The sequence below is a fragment of the Mandrillus leucophaeus genome, unplaced genomic scaffold, assembly GCF_000951045.1.
Source record: "Mandrillus leucophaeus isolate KB7577 unplaced genomic scaffold, Mleu.le_1.0 Scaffold436, whole genome shotgun sequence".
NCBI classification, from domain to species: domain Eukaryota; kingdom Metazoa; phylum Chordata; class Mammalia; order Primates; family Cercopithecidae; genus Mandrillus; species Mandrillus leucophaeus.
This window is the reverse complement of record NW_012104654.1, coordinates 1,893,789-1,913,440: the sequence shown is the minus strand read 5'-3', so window position 1 is coordinate 1,913,440 and position 19,652 is coordinate 1,893,789. Positions and strand designations below refer to the sequence as shown.

General features: G+C 43.2%; 1 protein-coding gene across 2 annotated transcripts in view; it reads left to right on the top strand.

The window, feature by feature from the left end:
- The window catches only part of PLEKHM3 (pleckstrin homology domain containing, family M, member 3), a 196,635-nt gene that overhangs the window by 124,111 nt on the left and 52,872 nt on the right, over positions 1–19,652 (top strand). The window contains exon 8 of one of the 2 annotated variants that reach the window (XM_011993901.1): positions 1,076–2,327. The exons of the other annotated variant lie outside the window; for it this stretch is intronic. Coding sequence (XP_011849291.1) covers positions 1,076–1,107 — 32 coding nt within the window. The 3' untranslated portion in view covers positions 1,108–2,327. Of the gene's footprint in view, positions 1–1,075; positions 2,328–19,652 lie in introns of those variants that run through there. 2 annotated transcript variants of the gene reach the window in all.

Sequence of the window (19,652 nt, the reverse complement as noted above, 5' to 3'; positions counted from 1 at the left end):
TTTAAACAACATGCTTTACTGAATTCTTCTTCAAGGAAGTGATGTGAGTTATTTTGCATGGCCCTGACCCACCAAGCAAACCCATAATCAGAGAATGTTTTTCTCTATGGATGCTCTTCACAGAGTCGGCAGACAAAGGCCACGCCTAAGTGGGCACCCAGCACAGCTGCCCTTTCACCAAAGAAGTAACAGGTGATGACCTTTATTCACACAGGGGTTGACATCTTTGAATCCACAGTCCACAGGAACACAGCGCCTCAGTACCCACAACCGAGTCACCAGTCCCAAGCCTCAGGAGCCCAAGGAACTTGTATTCATAGCTTCTCAGCAGCCCTGATCCCTACACCATTGTCCACCCAGGCATTAGCGGCCAGGATAACTAATTAGGAGCATTCGGATTTAACAAGCAGAAAAACAAAGCGTGACAGCTCGCCTGTGTTGTTCCATGGCCGGTGCCTGTGTCCGCTGCAGCCGGCACTGCCTTCAGAAACCCCTGAACGTAATCTGGGGCGAGACAGGAGCAAGGCCTCCATTAAAACATCACTAAATCTCTGTTAGCTATTTTAGCCACAGCTCTCCCAACCAATTAGTGAGCTAGGAAAGAGGACCGTAAGTTATTTGGGGAGCAAATTATGCCTTTTAAACAAGTGGGTTTTCAAAAAATGAATGCACAGGCTAAGATCTTGCTGGGGCAGAGGAAGGGATTGAGTGTTATTCTTTGAAGTTTTGATAGGCAGGCAGCGGAGCAAATGGAAAAGCCCTGTTCCTCAGGAGAGCAGGTGTATCTTGAGTGGGTGCCGAACAGTTCATGCCTCACACTCAGTCTCCCAGGGTGTTTCACGTTGTACAGGGAGGGGAAAGGGAAGAGTGACAACTGCTGCTAGGTGCCAGGACTGGAGCTGGGTCTTCTGACTCCTCACTTTCAGTCTTGACATCTTTACTACCTACTGAGCATAACTACTAGTTTTCTGATGTTTTGATGATGGAACCAGTTAGCTGAGTGGGTTAAAGCAGGTGATTAGCAAGGTGCTGGTGCAGATTGTCCTCTATGCAAGCTGACTTTTCTGTTCTGCAGACCCAGGCGCCGCAGCCAAATTGCACAGATGATTGAAGGATCGGGGGAGCTCGGCATGGGCTGTGGCAGAAAATGTGCAGAGCTAAGGACAAAGTCACTACCTTTTGTGGAAGCCAGATCAGAAAGATAACTGTGCGTTGTGAGTGGTGGATAGAGAGCCCTGTTGCCCAGGTGAGAAGGAGCTCAGTTGAGATAAGGATTCCAGGAGCCAACTCTAGCCCCTCAGGTAGAGACAACACAATACCGGTTGAGGCTGCAGCTGTGGAGTTGGATGGTGTTTAGTCAGTGCTGAAATCACTCTCCTGGGAGTCCTTTGGCATGCAGCCTTCTGAGTGCTGCTGTTGTTGTTGGGTTTTTGTTGTTTCATATTTTAAAAGAGCAATCCTAATACTGACGAAGTGAGGGCCTGTTTTCAAAGAACATTTACTTAAAGATATAGAGTAAGGTTAGCATCGGTCTTGCCAGTGGTAGAAACCTATGCCACCAACAGCCATTGTGAAAGGGACCCAGTAGTCTTTCTGGTTCTTCATTTCTATTCAGTTTGATTCAACAAGTGTGTATTGATTGAATGCTTTCTGTGTGCTAATCATTGAGCTAGCCACAGAGGAGGCAAAGGTGATTAAGCTACAGTCCCTTCCCTCACTGAGCTCACAGTCTGATGAGAGAGGCAGATAGGCATTAAGTCAGGGGAGTTGAACCTAGGGTACTTGGGGAATACATCTGACCAAGTGTGTGGCAGATTGTATTTTGCAAAGATAGCTGCAACAGTATCTTCCATCCCACATGTCTTTTTTACACTGTGACTCTGTTGCCCCTCCTATTCAGTGGTGGGATCTGTGTTCCTTCTCCCCAAATTTGGGCAGGCCTGTGACTATGGAAGTGATGCCATGTGATTTCCAAAGCCAAGTCATAAAAGGTAATATAGGTCCAACCTGGTGCTTTCTGGAGATGCTCACTCATGGCAACCCAGTGGCCATGTTGTAAGGAAGTCCAGATGAGCCCTCATAGAAGAACCACATGAGCAGGCCTCATGGTGGTGGTTCTAGCTGACAGCAATCATCAACCACCAGAGAGATGAGTAGAGACAACCCCACATGATTCCAGCTGCTCTAGCCTTCAAGTCTTCTCACCTGAGCCTATAGATGAGGCTGCAGATATTATGGAGCAGAAACAAACCATCTCCATAGTGTCCTTCCTGGAGTCCTGACCGACAAAATGTGTGAGCCCATAATAAATGATTGTTTTGCACCACTAGGTTTTTGTTGGTTGGTTTTTTTTTACCACTACGTTTTGGAGTAGTTTGTTTTGCAGTAATAGTAACCAGAACACCCAGTAACTTGGCCATCAGGGAAGGCTTCTTAGAGGCTGTAAGTTAAAATTTTGGCCCATAATCATAAGCCAGAGAGAGAGGACTAAGAGGAGAACTTTGAGGCCTTGGTAGCCTTAAACCATTCTAATGATCTGATCTACAGTGTTTCTTCCATGGGGGCAAGCTGAAGAAAATTTTTACTACCAACTGTGACTTTTTTTTTTTTTTTGAGATGGAATCTCGCTCTGTTGCCAGGCTGGAGCGCAGTGGCGTAATCCCGGCTCACTGCAACCTCCGCCTTCCAGGTTCAAGCGATTCTCCTGCCTTGGCCTCCTGAATAGCTGAGATTACAGGCACGAGGCACCAAGCCCAGCTAATTTTTTTTGTATTTTTAGTAGATATAGGGTTTCACCATATTGGCCAGGATGGTCTTGATCTCTTGACCTTGTGGTCCACCCGCCTTGGCCTCCCAAAGTGCTGGGATTACAGTATGAGCCACCGCGCCCGGCCAACTGTGACATTTCTTAACATTGTCCGCATGCTTCAGGGTTATTCTGATAAATTGTCTCAACAAAACATTCATAGAATGAGTAAAACGGTATTGCTTCACTTCCCTCAGAAATGAAAGATTCTGGGATGTGCCTTGAGGTGCAAAGAACGAGGAACTGAGTTTTAAATCTTTCCATCCCACCTGTGCACCTGAAATATGAGCCCGACTCTGTCATCAAGCCCCTCACTGGGTGTTTTCGCCCTATTCATTTATTCATTCAGCAAATATTTATTAAGCATGTACTATGTATCAGGAGCCATGTTTCCCCTGAAATTGAAAGGGCACATTTTCTCAGAAACGGACTGGTGATTCTTACTGATTATGGTCAAATTCCTGCACTCTGTCCGTGTGCCAGGAACTTACAGTCAAAGCTGCTCATGATTCTGTTCCACTTGGTGATGTCCAGTGGGATTTCATCCCTTGATGCCTTGGACTAGCCATCCCACCACACCCATAGTTGGTCTTCAAGGGACCAGAGGGATAACCAGAAGGCACTATCTATTCAGGTGTTTTAGGGCTGAGGAGGTTTCCAGCACTTCACCCAATTCAGAAATGTAACCAGGATGCATGGCAACCTCAGAAGACAGCATTGCCACATGTGTCTTAGCGGACATCATTGTCTCCATGTGATAGTGGCCTGCAATTCCCTCCATATTTGGAATTTGCAGCTTTTGAACAACATTACACCCGTCCTTGTGGGGAAACAGAGAAGGCTGATGGGGGCAGCTTTTCATATTGTTGTTTGGCTTTTATTTGAACTTCTGGCTAAAGCCTAGTGGACCATCAACACATTTGCTCCTGGAATTTTATTTTATTTATTTTTTTGAGACAGGGTCTCACTCTGCTGCCCAGGCTGGAGTGCAGGGGCATGATCATGGCTGGCTCCAGCTTTGACTTCCTGAGCCCAAGCAATCCTCCCATCTCAGCCTCTCAGGTAGCTGAAACCATAGGCATGCGCCACCACGCCACGGCTGATTTTTTAAATGTTTTGTAGAGATGGGGGTCTCCCTATGTTGCCCAGGCTGGCCTTGAATTCCTGGACTCAAGCAATCCTCTCACCTCAGTCCCCTGAATAGCTGGGACTACAGGCTTGCACCACCATGCCTGGCTAATTTTTGTGGGGTTTTTTGGTAGAGACAGGGTTTTGCCATGTTGCCCAGGCTGATCTCGAACTCCTGGGCAAGGGATTTGCCCGCCTCAAACTTCCCAAGTGCTGGGATTACAGGCGTGAGCCAGCACGCCTGGCCCATCTCACGTTTTAAAGGAGGGAATTCTGGCTCTAGAACAGAGCTATGTTGACTGGGATTCCTGCAGAGACCAGGCAAATGGCATCTGTGCCTGAAGCAGGCCCAAGGGGAGACTCAAGTTGGGCAGATGAACCAGAGAGAGCTTCCATATCTGAAGGCAGCAGCTGTTACTCAGTAGCCCCAGAGTTGTCTGCTCTTCCCGTTTTCCAAGAGAAGCCGGAAATCTGTATTTTTATGTGAAATTTCTCAATATTTAAACACTCTGCAGGCCAAACAAAACACAGCCACCAGTTTTGACCTCTGCTTTATAATAGAGAATGCCCGCTTTTGTTCCGTCAAACTAATGAATGCTCAATTACGAGAAGGAATTTGGAGGTTAGTGTTAGATTGTGCTCCTCAAAAGGCGGCAGACCCCATCCCAAACCCTTGAGATACTAATTGACAGACTTGCACAGGCTGACAGCTGGGCTCTGAAAGTGGACACACACAAGGAAACAGCCAAGCTATTCCAGGTCACTTTGCAAGGTCAGGGCAGCAATGCAAACATTAGGAAGGCCGAAGACAAAGGTCAGGTGGCAGCAAGGAAGCCCTGCATTCCCTTAAGCTGTTGGTTGATAAATCATATTCTAAAGGTATCACCAGACTCCCTCTCCCTGGCATTGCTTTGTGAGGTGGAAAATTAAATAGAAATCAAAATTAAGATGGCTGTCAGGAGCTTTTAGGAGGCCAGCACGCCAGTGTGAGGTGAACATGGGATGGAGTTTCTGCCTGGAGCAAAGGTCTCCAAAGGGATGATGATATCCGACATTGGGCATTGCAGAGGTGCTGGCCACTGCAGCGGTCGCACACTGGAGCTTTGGAGGCCGCCTGCCCATGTTCAAATGCCAACTCACCCCAGACACACTAGGTGACCTTGGGCAAGTCACTTCTCTTTGTGCCTTAAGCACTTCATCTCTGAAGTGAGGATAATAGTTGTTGTGAGGCCTTAGAGTTAGTATGCATAGAGCACTTAGAACTTTGCCCGTCACTTAAGGGCTTAGGGGATAGGCGCTTTACTAGGGGTAGAGTATTGCTATTAGTGTTGTTATGAGGTGTGGACCTTGTATAAATGACTCCTGGGAGCTTTCTTCGGCGTCACCAAGACACTGCATCTGTGGACACTAGACGACAACCATCACCACAAAAGTAATGCTTGTTGCGTCCCAGTTTTGCCCCTCATGTTCTGTAGGGGAATCTAGGCCATAGACACCTGCTATAGCTGCAGCTATACAATCACCATATGGAGCATTACCTTGGTAGGGGACGCAGAAAAGCCTCATTTCCTCTTGCCTCCAGGATGGTCCTAGACCAGACCTCCCCAGTGGCTCCACAGGGGAATTGCACCTGGACAGCCCCTACCCTCTTGAGCCAGGGTATTGTCCCTAGTCCTGCACTTGAGTGAGTGGTACTACCTACCCTCTGAACCTTGCCACCTGTCTTTGCTCTTGCTGAGAGAGGTCTTCAGAGCTTGCACCCGAAGGTGGGTTTTGGCTTGCTGAAAAAGGGAAGCACCTTCAGCACTTGTTTCTTGGAAGAATGCATGACCTTTTGGTGGGCTATGCACAGACATCTTTTCAATTTTAACAGAAAGCAGTCTTTCTGTAAATTTTGTAGAATCCTGGAGTACACATTTTTGTGCTTAAAGAAAGCCATGGAGTCCACACTCTTTCTGCAGCTGCAGAGAGAGCTCACCAGACTGAAATGTTGGCAGAAACAAAGAGACGCCATGTTCCTTCCCACCTGCAATTATAGTTTTACTAGCTTGTAAAGCACACATAGAATTTGCAGTACATTCTTCCCTTGCAGTAGGGGAGAGGCCCTGCTGTGAATGTAATTGGCTTTCTAGCTTCCTTTAACATTGAGGTGGAAGGGAGCTGGACTGAAGGGCCTTTACTCTTAGAATTAACTGATGTTGAATTGTGTTTAAATTCCATGCATCTCCCTGAATGCATTTGTTCCATTAAGTCTTAGTCAGAAGTGGAGGCACAGCTTACCTCTGAAAATATCCCAATCCCTATCATTTCTCATCACTTTGTAAAGGCTGAGTTTCTTTCTTTTTAAAAAATGAATTTTTAACTTAACCCTGGTAGGGATTATTTTCCATCCTGTTAACCTCTGTTAAAGATGTATGGCATCTGTAAATGACAATTTCATACAGTATAGCCCATTTGGGTCACTTTTTATTCTGACTTTGGCCTTGCAACTATATCATTTCCCAGGAAGAGGACCACAGGCATGTATTTGAATGGAAACTGTATTACTTTACTTCTCAAGTCTTCAGTTTCTTCATTCATGAAGTAAGAGGATTGGATTAAACAATCTTTACAGCCCCTTCCAGCTCTAGGGCCCTTGTTCTGTGCTTTCATAGATCTCGAGAAGTGATGAAATTGTGGAAGTCTTTCTGCATGTATCTGCTTTCGGGGGCCTTCCAGCCAGTTTGCACAAAGTATCCAGGCTTCTGGGTGCAGCAAGGAACCTAGAATGCGAGCCAGGCCGCTGAGTGTCAGCTCAGCACCTTCAGTTCTAACTGACAAATGGCTGGATTTCCATTGGCCAAAGGTCAACTATTTCAACTTTTTGTCAGGAAATAGCAGCTTTAAGCATTTTGACAAATACGATCTGAAGGACAGCTTATTAAAACAAGTTAAATATATTGCTTTTATATTTTCCTTAAAGACAAATTGTCATCTTAATACCTTACAATTCAGTGGCCGTTAAAATAATGCCCAGCAAACAAAAGTTGGCCAATAAAAATGTGCAGAAGATAATATGCCACCTAGTGGGTTTCCTCCTAAGACGAGCAGCACCAATCAGGTTATCTGGTGAACTGTGAGTTGGCATTTGTGTTTGGGCTAACAGCAGAGAGCCCATTGCAGCTGAGGTTCGCAAGAGGTGGAACTATTTAAGAACTTGGGCTATAAGGGACATTAAGGGAATGGGGCACCATAAGGGAAGCTTTAGAGCTGAACAACAAAGGAAATCAGGGGAAAGAGACTGTGAAAGGATTCTTGGTTAGAGCAGAGGTCAAGGGCACAGAGAGAAAGTAGGCTAGGCAATCACGGGTAATAAAACTACTGATTTGAGTTTCACCTTTTTCTCTTTTCTCTGCCTACTGCCTGCTGGGGACAGGGACTGATCATCTGGCAGACAGGCAGATATGCTGAAAGGGGCAGGATCCTCGGCCTGTGTGCTCCACCCCTGGCTTGGTATGGTGCAGTCTCTTGGAAGGCAAGGGGCCTGCCTGCTTCACTCTCATTTTGTAGCACTTAGCCAAGAGGAGAGAGGGAGAGGTCAGAAAACCCACGACCCAGGATGACAGCAACAGTTTATCCTTTAGCAAGTCACAAAATACCTCTGCTGCTTAAAGTCTTTCTTTGTAAAATGAGAAGGTTGTACTAAATAATTAGATTAATAATAGCTCCCTTTTATTATATGCTCAAAAAATGTTACTCACTTTTATTCTTGAGTGCTTACTTTAGGCCAGACCCTGTCCTAAATCTACATGGATTATCTCATTTAATCCACACAATAGTCCTATATAATATACCTATATTAACAGGTACTATTATTATCCACATTTCACCAATGAGATTTACTTGCACAAAGTCCTCCAGCTAAAGTGGAGGAGCTGGGATTCAAACCCATCCTGTTCTAGCACAAGTCCTGTTTTGTTATTTTTGTTCAATTTTGTGTGAAATGTTTCAAACTTATTAAAAGAAAGAAGAATGAATACTTCCAGCTGCACAGTTGCCCCTGCAGTGGAAAGACTCCCTTCGTTAGAGAAATAGGCACACACTCTGAACCACTAAACTGGACTGTTTTCTCCCAGCACGCACGTTCTCTATTTCTGGAGGTAAACTGCTATCAAATCTACCTGGCAGCAAAGCAAACCCCTCACCCCAACCACCACCATTTCTGAAACTACCATGTCTTTCCACTGGGTGGAAGGCAGGAATAATAGGGCAAAGCGGGGGAAAGGAAAGGGCAAATGCACCCATCATTAGCCCTGGAGTGCCAGCACCATGCATAGCAAAAAACCCAGTGCTCGGAGAGACTCTGTAGATATTGGGATCATATCGGTCAGGCCCAGCTTCCTGCCCAGTTTCCCCCAAATAGACTGTAACCCCTAAAATTATTTACAGGTCAGTTTTAACTGGTGCCATGGTGGTCAAAATATTTCATTCTGTCTACACCAATGACCTGTGGTCATCAAAAACAGCAAGATGCTAGAACAAAGGAACTGGATAACCCACAGAATATATTGCAGTCCACAAGGGAATGCAGCCTAATTAGATATGGATTTATGATGCTGCAAATTTGCTTTTTGCTTTTTTGTTTGTTTATTTTTAAGACCAGGACTCTTTCTGTCACCCAGGCTGGAATGCAGTGCATGATCCCAGCTCACTGCAGCCTCGACTTCCCAGGCTCAAGCAATCCTCCCACCTCAGTCTCTCATGTAGCTGAAACTACAGGTGTGCGCCACCACACCCAGCTAAATTTTTTTATTTTTAGTAGAGACAAGGTCTTGCTATTTTTCCCAGGCTGGTCTCGAACTCCTGAGCTCAAGTGATCCTCCCACCTCGGCCTCCCAAAGTACTGGAATTACAGATATGAGCCACTGCACCTGGCCTTGCTTTTTGTTTTTGTTTTGTTTTGCTTTTCAAAATTTTCAGGTTAGCACATTCTGTATCTGTAGCTTTGACTGACCCGTGTCAGTGTGTGGTTTTGTATTTAGAGCTGGCGTGATTCCAAAAAGGACTTTTGAGGTAGAGCTTCTCTCTCTGTGTCTCTCTCATGCATGTATGTGTATGTGTACGTATTTATAACTGTGACTCATTTTAATTCCTATCCCCTTCCATTGGTTTGAATTATTGACATATACACTTATCAAAGATGAGTCTTTGCTACCCAGGATCCCGCGTGTCTGGAGTTCTGCTAGCATCCATCCCCCAGTTTATGGTTAAAAAACCCAACTTCTAAAATTGCCATCAGCCTGAAGGTTCTCTTCAGCCACGCGAAAGATAGGAAAAATCTCTGATGCAGCTGACATTTTAGGTGTGTGTATAATTTAACAAATTGTTGACCACTCAGCTTTTAGTCAGTGGTCACAAAAGGAATTAGCAGCCCTCCCCTGCTCCCCCAAAACCCAAAGAAGGAAGGGTGTTCCTTGGCTTTGGCCCAGAGGCCTGCTGGCACGCAGTGTCAAACAGCAGCACAATGGTACATTTTGGCCACAAAAGGCTTTGGGGTGGCAGAAAGGGCCAAAATAGTTGTGGCATAAGTTGGCTGGGATATTAAGTAAATCTGAGTTTAATTTAACATAGAGATAACAACCCTTTTTTTGTTTTCCAACTGGCTGCTGCTTTCTCTGTCTCCATGAGACCAAAGATTGGAGCCAGGAGTTAGTTCATGAGGGTATTCAAGCCCTTTCAAAGTGAGACATGCAGTGGTCTTTACACAGGCTTTCACGTTTGTCTGGGCAAGATGGAGTAAGGATAAAAAGGCACATGGGTAGCTGGGGGAGGCTGAAAATGGATCTTGAGGCTTGAATTCCTTCTATGAGTTTGCTTAAGCCACATTGCCTGAGCTTAGAATAGCGAGGCAGGCAGTCTGTCTCCTTGGGATAAGGAAGGATTTGGAACTCGGCGACTGTGAGGTCTTGGCCCCTACTGTGTTTTCTGGTTTGTTTTGTTAACAGGAGCAAGTTATTCTAGTTTCTTGCTTCTGGGTTTTTCTTCAGCACACTTTAAGCAGTGAGTCTCCACCCCACCGATGGCAGTGGGGTGGATGGAATGGGATAATGAAAGGGGTGGCGAGAGAAGTTGATTCAGCTGCCTCGGATGAGGGAGGCAAACTTCGGACCTTGGAGTTAGCTTCTGAATCTGTCAAGGGTGGAGAGGGAAGCGGTCCACAGGATTGAATCACCTCAGCGTAGGAGAGAAGTTGAAGTCTTTCTGAGAAACTGATATGGCCAGCCGTGCTGGTTAGGAAAACCAGCTTATTGTCTCAACTGCAATTTTATTACCCATGAAATGGTTAACAGTGGAGGAGAAGCTATAGTATTTTAAAATGCAATCTGTGAAATGTAACCAATCAAAAATGATTATGATGCACCTAAAATGGTATGCTGTGTACATTTACCACTATAAGAAAAAGAATATCATCCCCTTTACAAAAATGAGTATGAGCACCGCAGGAAAGTACTGGCACTGCATGACTTATGGAGTCTATTTCACAGCCTTTTCAGTATCTGTTAAGTGCTAGGTACAATGTACTGTGAGGCAGTGAATTTGAAAAGAAAGTAGAAGAGAAGACACACATTCTAGGTGGGAGTGTGCTGAGAGTCCTCTGAACTGAGAGGAGAGGAATACAGTTAGGAGAAAATCACCAGCCCCTCATACCCAGGCTCTGGAGGAGCTCACCTTGAAGGGTGTCCTCAGTTTCAAGGCCAGGGAGTCTAAGAGGGTACAGTTTTATGTTTCTTGCCAGGACTGTGTTATGCCTTCCCCAAATAAAATGTCACCTGAGTTACTTCGTTCTCAGGCGTGCTTGCAAGAGCCTTTAAAAATAATCCATAAATGAAAGATTCAGCCTTGGAAGCAAGTCTTGATCTTATCCATCCTGGACCCCAATCCCAGGAGCAGTGCCTGGGCAAGAAAAAGTGCCTCATAAATATGGGGTGAATGAATGAATCAGTTATAGGAAGAGGTGGTGAGGGTAAGAATGAGCTCAAAGGGGGCTGTCTGTTCATTCAAACTGTGTTATTGCGTAAGTGAGCATTTGCGAACTGAAAACCTCTTTGGTTTTTTTCTTTAGGACTGCTTGGTCCCGAGTTCAAGTAAACAATTGACTTTCAAGTAAATCTTTAAATAACCCTGGTCTATTGGTTAACTTCAGCATGGCCTCTGAAAAGCAGTTTATCATAATAGTTGTGGGCAGAGAGTCTGGAGCCAGACAGCTTGAGTTTGTATCTTGCCAGCACCCCTTACCTGCTGTGTGACCTTGAGAAATTTATTTAAACTTATCATGCCTCAGTTTCCTTTTCTGTAAAATGAGGATAAACTACCTACCTCCCAAGGTTGTGAGGTTAAGTGAGTTACAAATATGTACAATGCTTAGAAGAGTGTTTGGCATATAGTGAATGCCCTATGAGGGCTGCAATTCAAAGTCCCTTAACAAGAGTCACTTGATTTACAGCTGTAATGAGGCTTTATCACACCCCCATGACCACAGATTCTTTCTCTCCGGTTTGCATTCTGACCAGCAGTTAAAACTATCCCTGGATAGCAAGAACACCTTGAGTGATGTTAGAAACTATCTCAAATGTTACAAAGGGTATTTCTTACATGAGCAATTTGACATTTATTTCATATCCACCACCACTACTAATCTTTTTTAGTTTCGGTGGCCTCAATTTTTCCATCTCTGACATGGATAATAATTTATTTCACATTACTGATAGGAAAACTAATAAAATATGTATTAAAATTCTATTAAAGTTTTTTAGCCAATAATAAAGTGTAATAAAAATGCTTTTCCAAATGGCCTAGCAAGAATTACTTATGCTGGCATTTTTTAAAAAATACAATGAAAATAGTAGTTGATTTGCTTTGGTGATCATATCCTCCAAAAGCAACACTATAAAGCTAAGTGACAATGGCCCAATAGAAGAAGCAAAAATAACAATATGTAGCCATCATGATCTAGACTGAAACTCAATATCAGAGATGATATTGCTAGCAACTGAGCCCTTAAATGATGGCCTTTTCTATTGTCAGGTCTTATAGTATATTCTTGCTTTTTCTTTTTTTATTTTTTGAGACCAAGTCTCATTCTGTCACCCAGGCTGGAGGGCAGTGGTGCCATCTTGGCTCACTGCAACCTCCGCCATCCAGGTTCAAACAATTCTCATGCCTCAGCCTCCCAAGTAGCTAGGACTACAGGTGCACGCCATCACATCCAGCTAATTTTTGTATTTTTAGTAGAGATGGGGCCATGTTGGCCAGGTTGGTCTCCAACTCCTGACCTCAAGTAATCCACCCACCTCGGCCTCCCAAAGTGGTGGGATTATAGGCGTGAGCCACTGCGCCCAGCTCTATTCTTTAATATTAAGTTACTAATATATATTATTCACAGTCATGTATTTAAGGAAACCATTTCCTTTCCATAATTTGAAAATTTCTGGTAACTCCGTTTTGTTTTATTAACACACATTCTCATTTGATGTTAACTACCTGTTTTCTAGGATGCCCTATAATTTATTCTTCTGACATCACCTCGTGACAGGAATTATGAGCACTAAAGCCAATTTGCAATTCTTAAAAAATGAATGAATAGGCAGGGCGCAGTGGCTCACACCTGTAATCTCAGCACTTTGGGAGGCCAAGGCGGGCAGATTGTCTGAGCTTGGAAGTTCTAAACCAGCCTGGGCAATATGGCGAAACCCCATCTCTACTAAAAATACAAAAAATTAGTCAGGTGTGGTGGTGGGCGCCTGTAGTCTCAGCTACTCGAGAGGCTGAGACAGGAGAATCGCTTGAACCCGGGAGACGGAGGTTGCAGTGAGCTGAGATCGTGCCACTGCATTCCAGCCTGGGCGACAGAGCGAGATTCTGTCTCAAAAAAAAAAAAAAAGAATGAATAATAAGAGGGAAAATGTGTGAATGTAGGAGGGCTGGGGGTGGCAGGAAGAAGGGAGGAAAGCAACTTGGCCCAGGAATGGCATTGGAAATGGGGAGAAAGGAGAGAGCTGACTGCCCCCAAGACATGTTATTTTTGCTGTGGCTTCTTGCTCCTTTCCACCCCCACCTCTTCCAGTCTGAGCTTTGAGCTTTGAGTACACTTGAATTTTCACCACAGAACTTGGCTAGGCCTCCTAAGGGACTTTCTCTTTCCCATCTTTCCATAAATTATAGGTTTGCACATGAGAGCAGAACACATGATTCCCATTATCTTTTGGGTTTGGTTAGGGGTGTGTGTGTGTGTGTGTGTGTGTGTGTGTGTGTGTGTGTGGAAAAAACCTTCTGCCTGCTCTTAAATGTGTATCCTAGTTGAGGGAGGTGGAGCTTTGTTAATATAGTGGCCTATCTGCCAAAGAAATGGTCCTCTCCTCCTCTCTAAGGTGTTTTTAACCTGATTTCCTTGACCAGGGTTGACTGCAATCATTTTCCTTGGCCTTTCAACAGGAAGTCATGGCCCCACCGTAGCAAGGCCTTGTCTGGCTTGTTCACCTACATCCCCAGCATGTGCAACAGTGCCAAGCATACTGCAAGCTCCTCCTGAATGTATGGGGAGATTTTTCTCCCTATTTTGGTGACAAAGTGACATTTCTAGGACACTTCTTACTTTCATAAATGACCCATTCAGATCACCATAAAGTAATTGGACAGATCCAAAAAAGTTGATTTACCCCAGAACATAGAGGCCATTTATAGGTAGAGTGTGGAACTCACTAAAAGCTGGAGCCACTGCTAATACTAGTTAAGTTTAGGGACCTCCACTCCTGGGTACTCATTTTGATTTGGTACCCAGACCAGTGCAAACACAGTAACAGACAGGGAAAAGAGTTTATTGCATTGCCTCTGAGTTTATTCTGCACTTTTTGGTATCCTCAAGTACCGAAGCCTCTAAGAGAAATAGGTCCTAGGGAACAGGTACAATGTGGCCTACCAAGTAAGGGGAGTAGACTGTAATTCATGTCAGAGTCTGGAACATTTTATTACTTATAAACATAATAGAAGTAGAGTGAAGGCACTGGCGCAGTGGCTCATGCCTGTAATCCCAGCACTTTGGGAGGCCGAGGCAGGCAGATCACGAGGTCAGGAGTTCGAGAGCAACCTGACCAACATGGTGAAACCCTGTCTCCACTAAAAATACAAAAATTACCTGGGTTTGGTGGCGGGCTCTTATAATCCCAGTTACTCAGGAGTCTGAGGTGGGAGAATCACTTGAACCCAGGAGGCGGAGGTTGCAGTGAGCCGAGATCACGCCACTGCACTCCAGCCTGGGCGAGAGAGCGAGATTCTGTCTCAAAGAAAAAAGAAAAAAAGAACTAGAGTGAAGGAATTATCCAAGTGTGTTTGTGTGTCTGTGTGTGTGTGTGTGTGTGTGTGTAGAAAAGCAGGAAAAGGCAGACAACATTCATCAAGAAAGAATAGTTAGTGTGTGATGCACAATTCAATAGAAAAGCTGAGGGTCCTGCCTGAAAAAACAGAGCAAGCAAGGATAGTAACTTCACCCACTCAGAGGAGAAGCAGCCTAGCAATGAAGAGGTCTGGAGAAAAATGGAGGATCATGACATCAAAAAGGAACAGCAGAAAAAGGAACACCTTGAGATGCTGGAGGAAGGAAGAGCCAGAACTGAGTGGAGAGGAAAGGGAAGTAGTAAAGATGTTACCAAGAAGCCTGTTGCAGAGCTGGAAGAAATTGTCCTACAATGAATGGACAGGGACTAAGAAAGACAGATATTTTTATAATCCAGATCTTTCTGAATGAGACCACCATCAACATAGGCCCAATATAGGGTCTAGAGATTGCCATAAATTTCCAATATAACCTTATCTTGTAGTTCAATAAGCCAAATATTTACTTGTCCACTATCTCCTGCCCTAACCTTGACCAGCTTCTACTAAATTAATGCCCTCTCTTTCTACTTGACTGCCCTGGCAGTTCTGTTGTTCTCTGTGTACTATATATATATCCAGGGACAAAAGGGATGAGACACATGAAAGGCAACAGCTTAGATATGTTAGTATATGTCTTTCTTGTTCAGGACCAACTAATCCATCTTTGGAGCCCCCTAGAACTACTGCTTTTTGATGTTAGCATATTTATTTGGTTGTTTACTGATGAGTAAATCCTCCCTTACTGTATTTCATAACATGAATTAAATTATAACATGTGTAGCCACTCTGACAATTAAATCCTATGTTAATTCTATTGTTTGCTTCAAATAGATGAGACATTGATTTCATAATTTAACAGCTAATATATTTGGGCAGCCTTGTTTACCTAAATAGTGACTTACAGTTAAGATCCTAAAATCCTTTCTCTGTGGTGTGACATTTTTGTGTCAAATGCATCGCATACTATGCCCTAAAGGCAATAATATATCATTCAGACTTGCTGTTGGTCAAGTAAATGAGGCATGGAAGGAAACATGAGCAAAATGAACAGTAAATTGCCTTAGATGCATTTGTTGTAAGTTATTCATTTAAATTTACATCAGCAAAAGAATTGTCATTCTTATTCCCTAGCCATATGTTCTTTCCAGAAATGTGTTGCTGTATTACTGTATGCCTGATACAGTCTAACATAGGCGTAGACAAGTATCCTAATTTGGTGTTTCCCAAAGTGTGGGATAGTGAGAATAATAACTAACATTTTTCAGCTCTTAATATGTGCTATTTACTGTTCTAAAGGTTTTACTGTATATACTGTACTCATTTGATCTTCACAGTGAATCTATGAGGTGGGTATTATTTTCCCCACTTGGTAGATGAAAACCTTAGGCACAGAAAATTATCCCCTTCAATTGTCTTTCTGCCCTTCAGGTTAAATCAAACAGAAAGTTTCATTCTGGTGCTGGTGTGACTGGAACCCCTAACACCTGCTGATCTCCCTTTTCAACAGAGAGTTGGCTGCAGGCTCAGGGCCTTCCAGCATCTGTGTTAGCTTCATTTTATGGCAAGGGATACTGGCTTCCCATTTATGGTATTTCTATAAGGCTTTCATTTTAAATAAACTTTTAAAAGTAAATGACTCAATTTAAATAAAGCATTAAATAAATAACACAGGTGGAATGCAGCTGTGACAATACCTGTAAAGGTGTTTTCACCTTGACAGTGTTGTAAGCACTGTCCTGATTCTTCTGTTTTGAAATTCACTTCTATGCAGTGACTTTGTCTTTCAGTTACTTTTAATGGCTTTTAATCTATAGGTTATTTCTTTGTCCTTCTTGTTTTGATCCCCTGGGCTCTTATGACAAAGATTCTCCATTTCCCTCTGTGGGCTTGGGGCTCATCTGGGATGGAGTTTTCACCAAATTTTAATAATATCACATGTATTTAGTTTAAAATATTCCTGTTTTTAAAAATTATACTGTTTCCACTTTTTTTGGTGTTAAAATCCCCTTTTTTGTGAAATAATGGTGAAAATATATGGTAGCTTTTGTTTTGTTTTTAGCATCTTTACTTGGCCAATTTAAAATCGGAAACTTAAAAAAAATTATGCTGATCTAGAAGACAAAAAATTGGGGTGCCACTGTTCAGTCGCTGTCTGCTCAGATATGATTCCTCCCAGTTGCCTAAGCATTCTTGAATATTTCAGGAAGGGTGATATGGACTCACGCTAATCTTTCCTTCTAAAGTATACTCAAGCATTTTCTTCAGGGAAATTGTTAAAGAGTTCCTGCTTATGAAACTCTCTTATGTCTACTACCCTAGGTTTATCATTTTCCCATCAGAACTGCAATCCTAATTATTAATAAAATCATTTTTAAGTATCTGAGATAACTAATTATTGTGAGCAATCAATCCACTGGAATACTTACACAGTACTTACTAAGATGTGTCTATTTCATACACTCTTCCAAAATGGAAAGTTCATAGCACAGTTGAGAAAAACCTAAACAGTCATTGGTTTTTGTTTTTATTTTTCTTTAATGTTACTGGGATTTAGGAGAATAGAGAAGCTACAAAATCTTGCACATATTTAAGAAAATTTTAAAAAACCATCTTTTCTCCATCCACTTCTTTCTTTCCTGCTTTGATGAACACATTATTTTACATGGGATTTCAGAATTGGTCTAGAAAGACATCATTTGGAGGTGCCGACAGATTTGCAAAAGGCCCAAAACGCCCCATGTCAAGCAAGCTAGAGTTAGAAGAGCAGGGCTGAAACACAAACAAGAAGCAAAGTTCAAGAACTCCAGGAAGCTTTAAGGCAGTTTGTCAGGATATGTAATTGTCTGAGTTAGTCAGGGAAGATCTGTCAAAGCCAAGGCCAACATACGCCAGTAAACCCAGAGCAACAGGATCACTGCCATAGTCACTGCTCTAAGGAAGAGAGTAGAAACTAGTCAGAGCTTTCAAACCAAAGCATTCCCACACCACCAGATCGCTCCATAGATTCAGTGGATATGACTAGCTGGTGTGCAGCTTTCATTTTACTAACTCTGTGGTATCTGAATGGCCCTATCCCTTCCATGACTTTCCTTGTGCCTCAAAAGATCTTCATAGAGAGACAGGCAGGTTCTCAGCTTCATCTACCCAAGGAACCCAGTTTCAGCAGCACATGATGATGGCTTGTTTCTGATCTTACTCTAGGCCCCGTGTTCATATGGAGCCTTTCATGGTCCACTCCAAAGGGACCTGGAGCAGGCCTATCAGACCAATATCGTCTGTTCCCTTGGGAGTAGGCAGGGCCAGACTGAACGATGTGGGCACCCAGGAAGGCTGGTCATTTGACATCCTGCACTTTGACACCCTTTAAACATATTTTCAATACATATTTAAATAGTATTCAATATATTTAGTAGATAGGGGAAGAGGAACTGATTTTCTATTAATAAAATATATATACATCATCTTTATGTTGAAAATGAAGAATGTATTACATGCTCTGACAGTAACACTAACTTTTTGACTTATTTGGAATGAGATTCCTTAATAAGCTTTTCCATAACTCTGAGCTGGACAGGGTTAGCCATTTAGTCTCTTCAAGACTAGAAGCAATATACATGGATATCGTTACAAAATCTTGTTCCAAATATATTTAAAAGTTTTTTTTTTTTCCTAACTTTTGTATCATCAAAATGTTTCCCACTTTCCTGTATACCAGAGCTTGTCATCTGAGACTAGAGATAGTTTTACTTCTTCCTTTCCATTCTGGAGTTTTTTTTGTTTCTGTTTCTTGCATGATCGCCCTGGCTAGAACTTCCAGTAAAATATTGAATAGATGTGGTAAGAGCAGATGTCGTATCTAGTTCCTGATCTTCCTAGGAAAAAAATTGAGTCTTTCACCATTAAGTGGGATGTTAACTGTGAGTTTTTCAGATATCCTGTATCAGATAAGGAAGTTCATTTCTATTCCTAGTTTGTTGAGTGTTTTTTTTTTTGAGGGGAGTGGGGACAGGGTCTTGCTGTGTTGCCCAGGGTGGTCTCGAACTCCTGAGCTAAGCAATCCTCCCACCTCGGCCTCCCAGAGTGCTGGGATTACAGGCATAAGCCATCACACCTGGCCTGTTGAGTGTTTTTATCAAAGAAGGATATTAGATTTTGTCAAATGCTTTTTCTGTGTCTATTGAGATGATCTTTATTAATATGGTCTGTTACGTTGTTTGATTTTCAGATGTTAAACTAACCTTGCTTTACCAGGACAAATCCCAGTTGGTCATAGTGTACAATTCTTTTTATATGCGGATGCATTTAGTTTGATAGTATTTTGTTGAGGATTTTTATATCTTTTTCCATCTTTTATGTAGTTATTTTCTCTAGTTTTTTCTTCACAATTTTTACTGAATCAGTCCATTTTAACATTTATGTAATAAAACCAGTCGCCTGGACCCATGTTAGTTGACTGCTGACTCAGATGACAGTCAGCTGCCTCACTCCAGGGCTGCTTCTCTGGTTTATATTTGCACTCTACACCTTACACATGCTCACCACCAAAATGCTGAATGCTCACTATATAAAGAAATGTTTAAACACTTTCACTGCTATCTTCTTATTCTCAAGTGAGACTAGTTCTCTTTTGCCAGTAATTTAAGGAACATATGTGAAAACCTGAGCTCACTAGCACCTTATTTCCAATTATTTGGTGGTAATTTAATGCAGTTTACCAGTCTGTGTGCTGGGGCCGCCTGGGCTATACCTTAATCTAACTGTAATGGCAAGGGCTTGAGAAGAAGAACCTCACCTTTGGACTCTGATGTTTTGATGCCTAGTCCCTGGTAGTCAGAACAAATCTAAGGCCACAGAAAAGAGCTATCTGAAATTCTTTCAGTTTTGTATTGCGCCAGCCATGGTTTTGGAAAGTATAGTCACAAAACAATATTCTCATCTCATCTTCCCCTTTCAGCCACTTCCTTTAGGGGGAAGGAGACAGAACACTCAGCTGAGCACATGGTACCAAAGCCTTGCCAACCAATGGTAACGTCACAGGTGTGGAGCCTCCTAAGTTGAGAATGTGTAGTTCAGCCAGGCACAGTAGCTCATGCCTGTAATCTCAACACTTTGAGAGGCCAAGGTGGGTGGATCACTTCAGGTCAGGAGTTCAAAACCAGCCTGGGCAACGTGGTGAAACCCTGTCTCTACTAAAGTATAAAAATTAGCTGGGGCCGGGCGCGGTGGCTCAAGCCTGTAATCCCAGCACTTTGGGAGGCCGAGACGGGCGGATCACGAGGTCAGGAGATCGAGACCATCCTGGCTAACC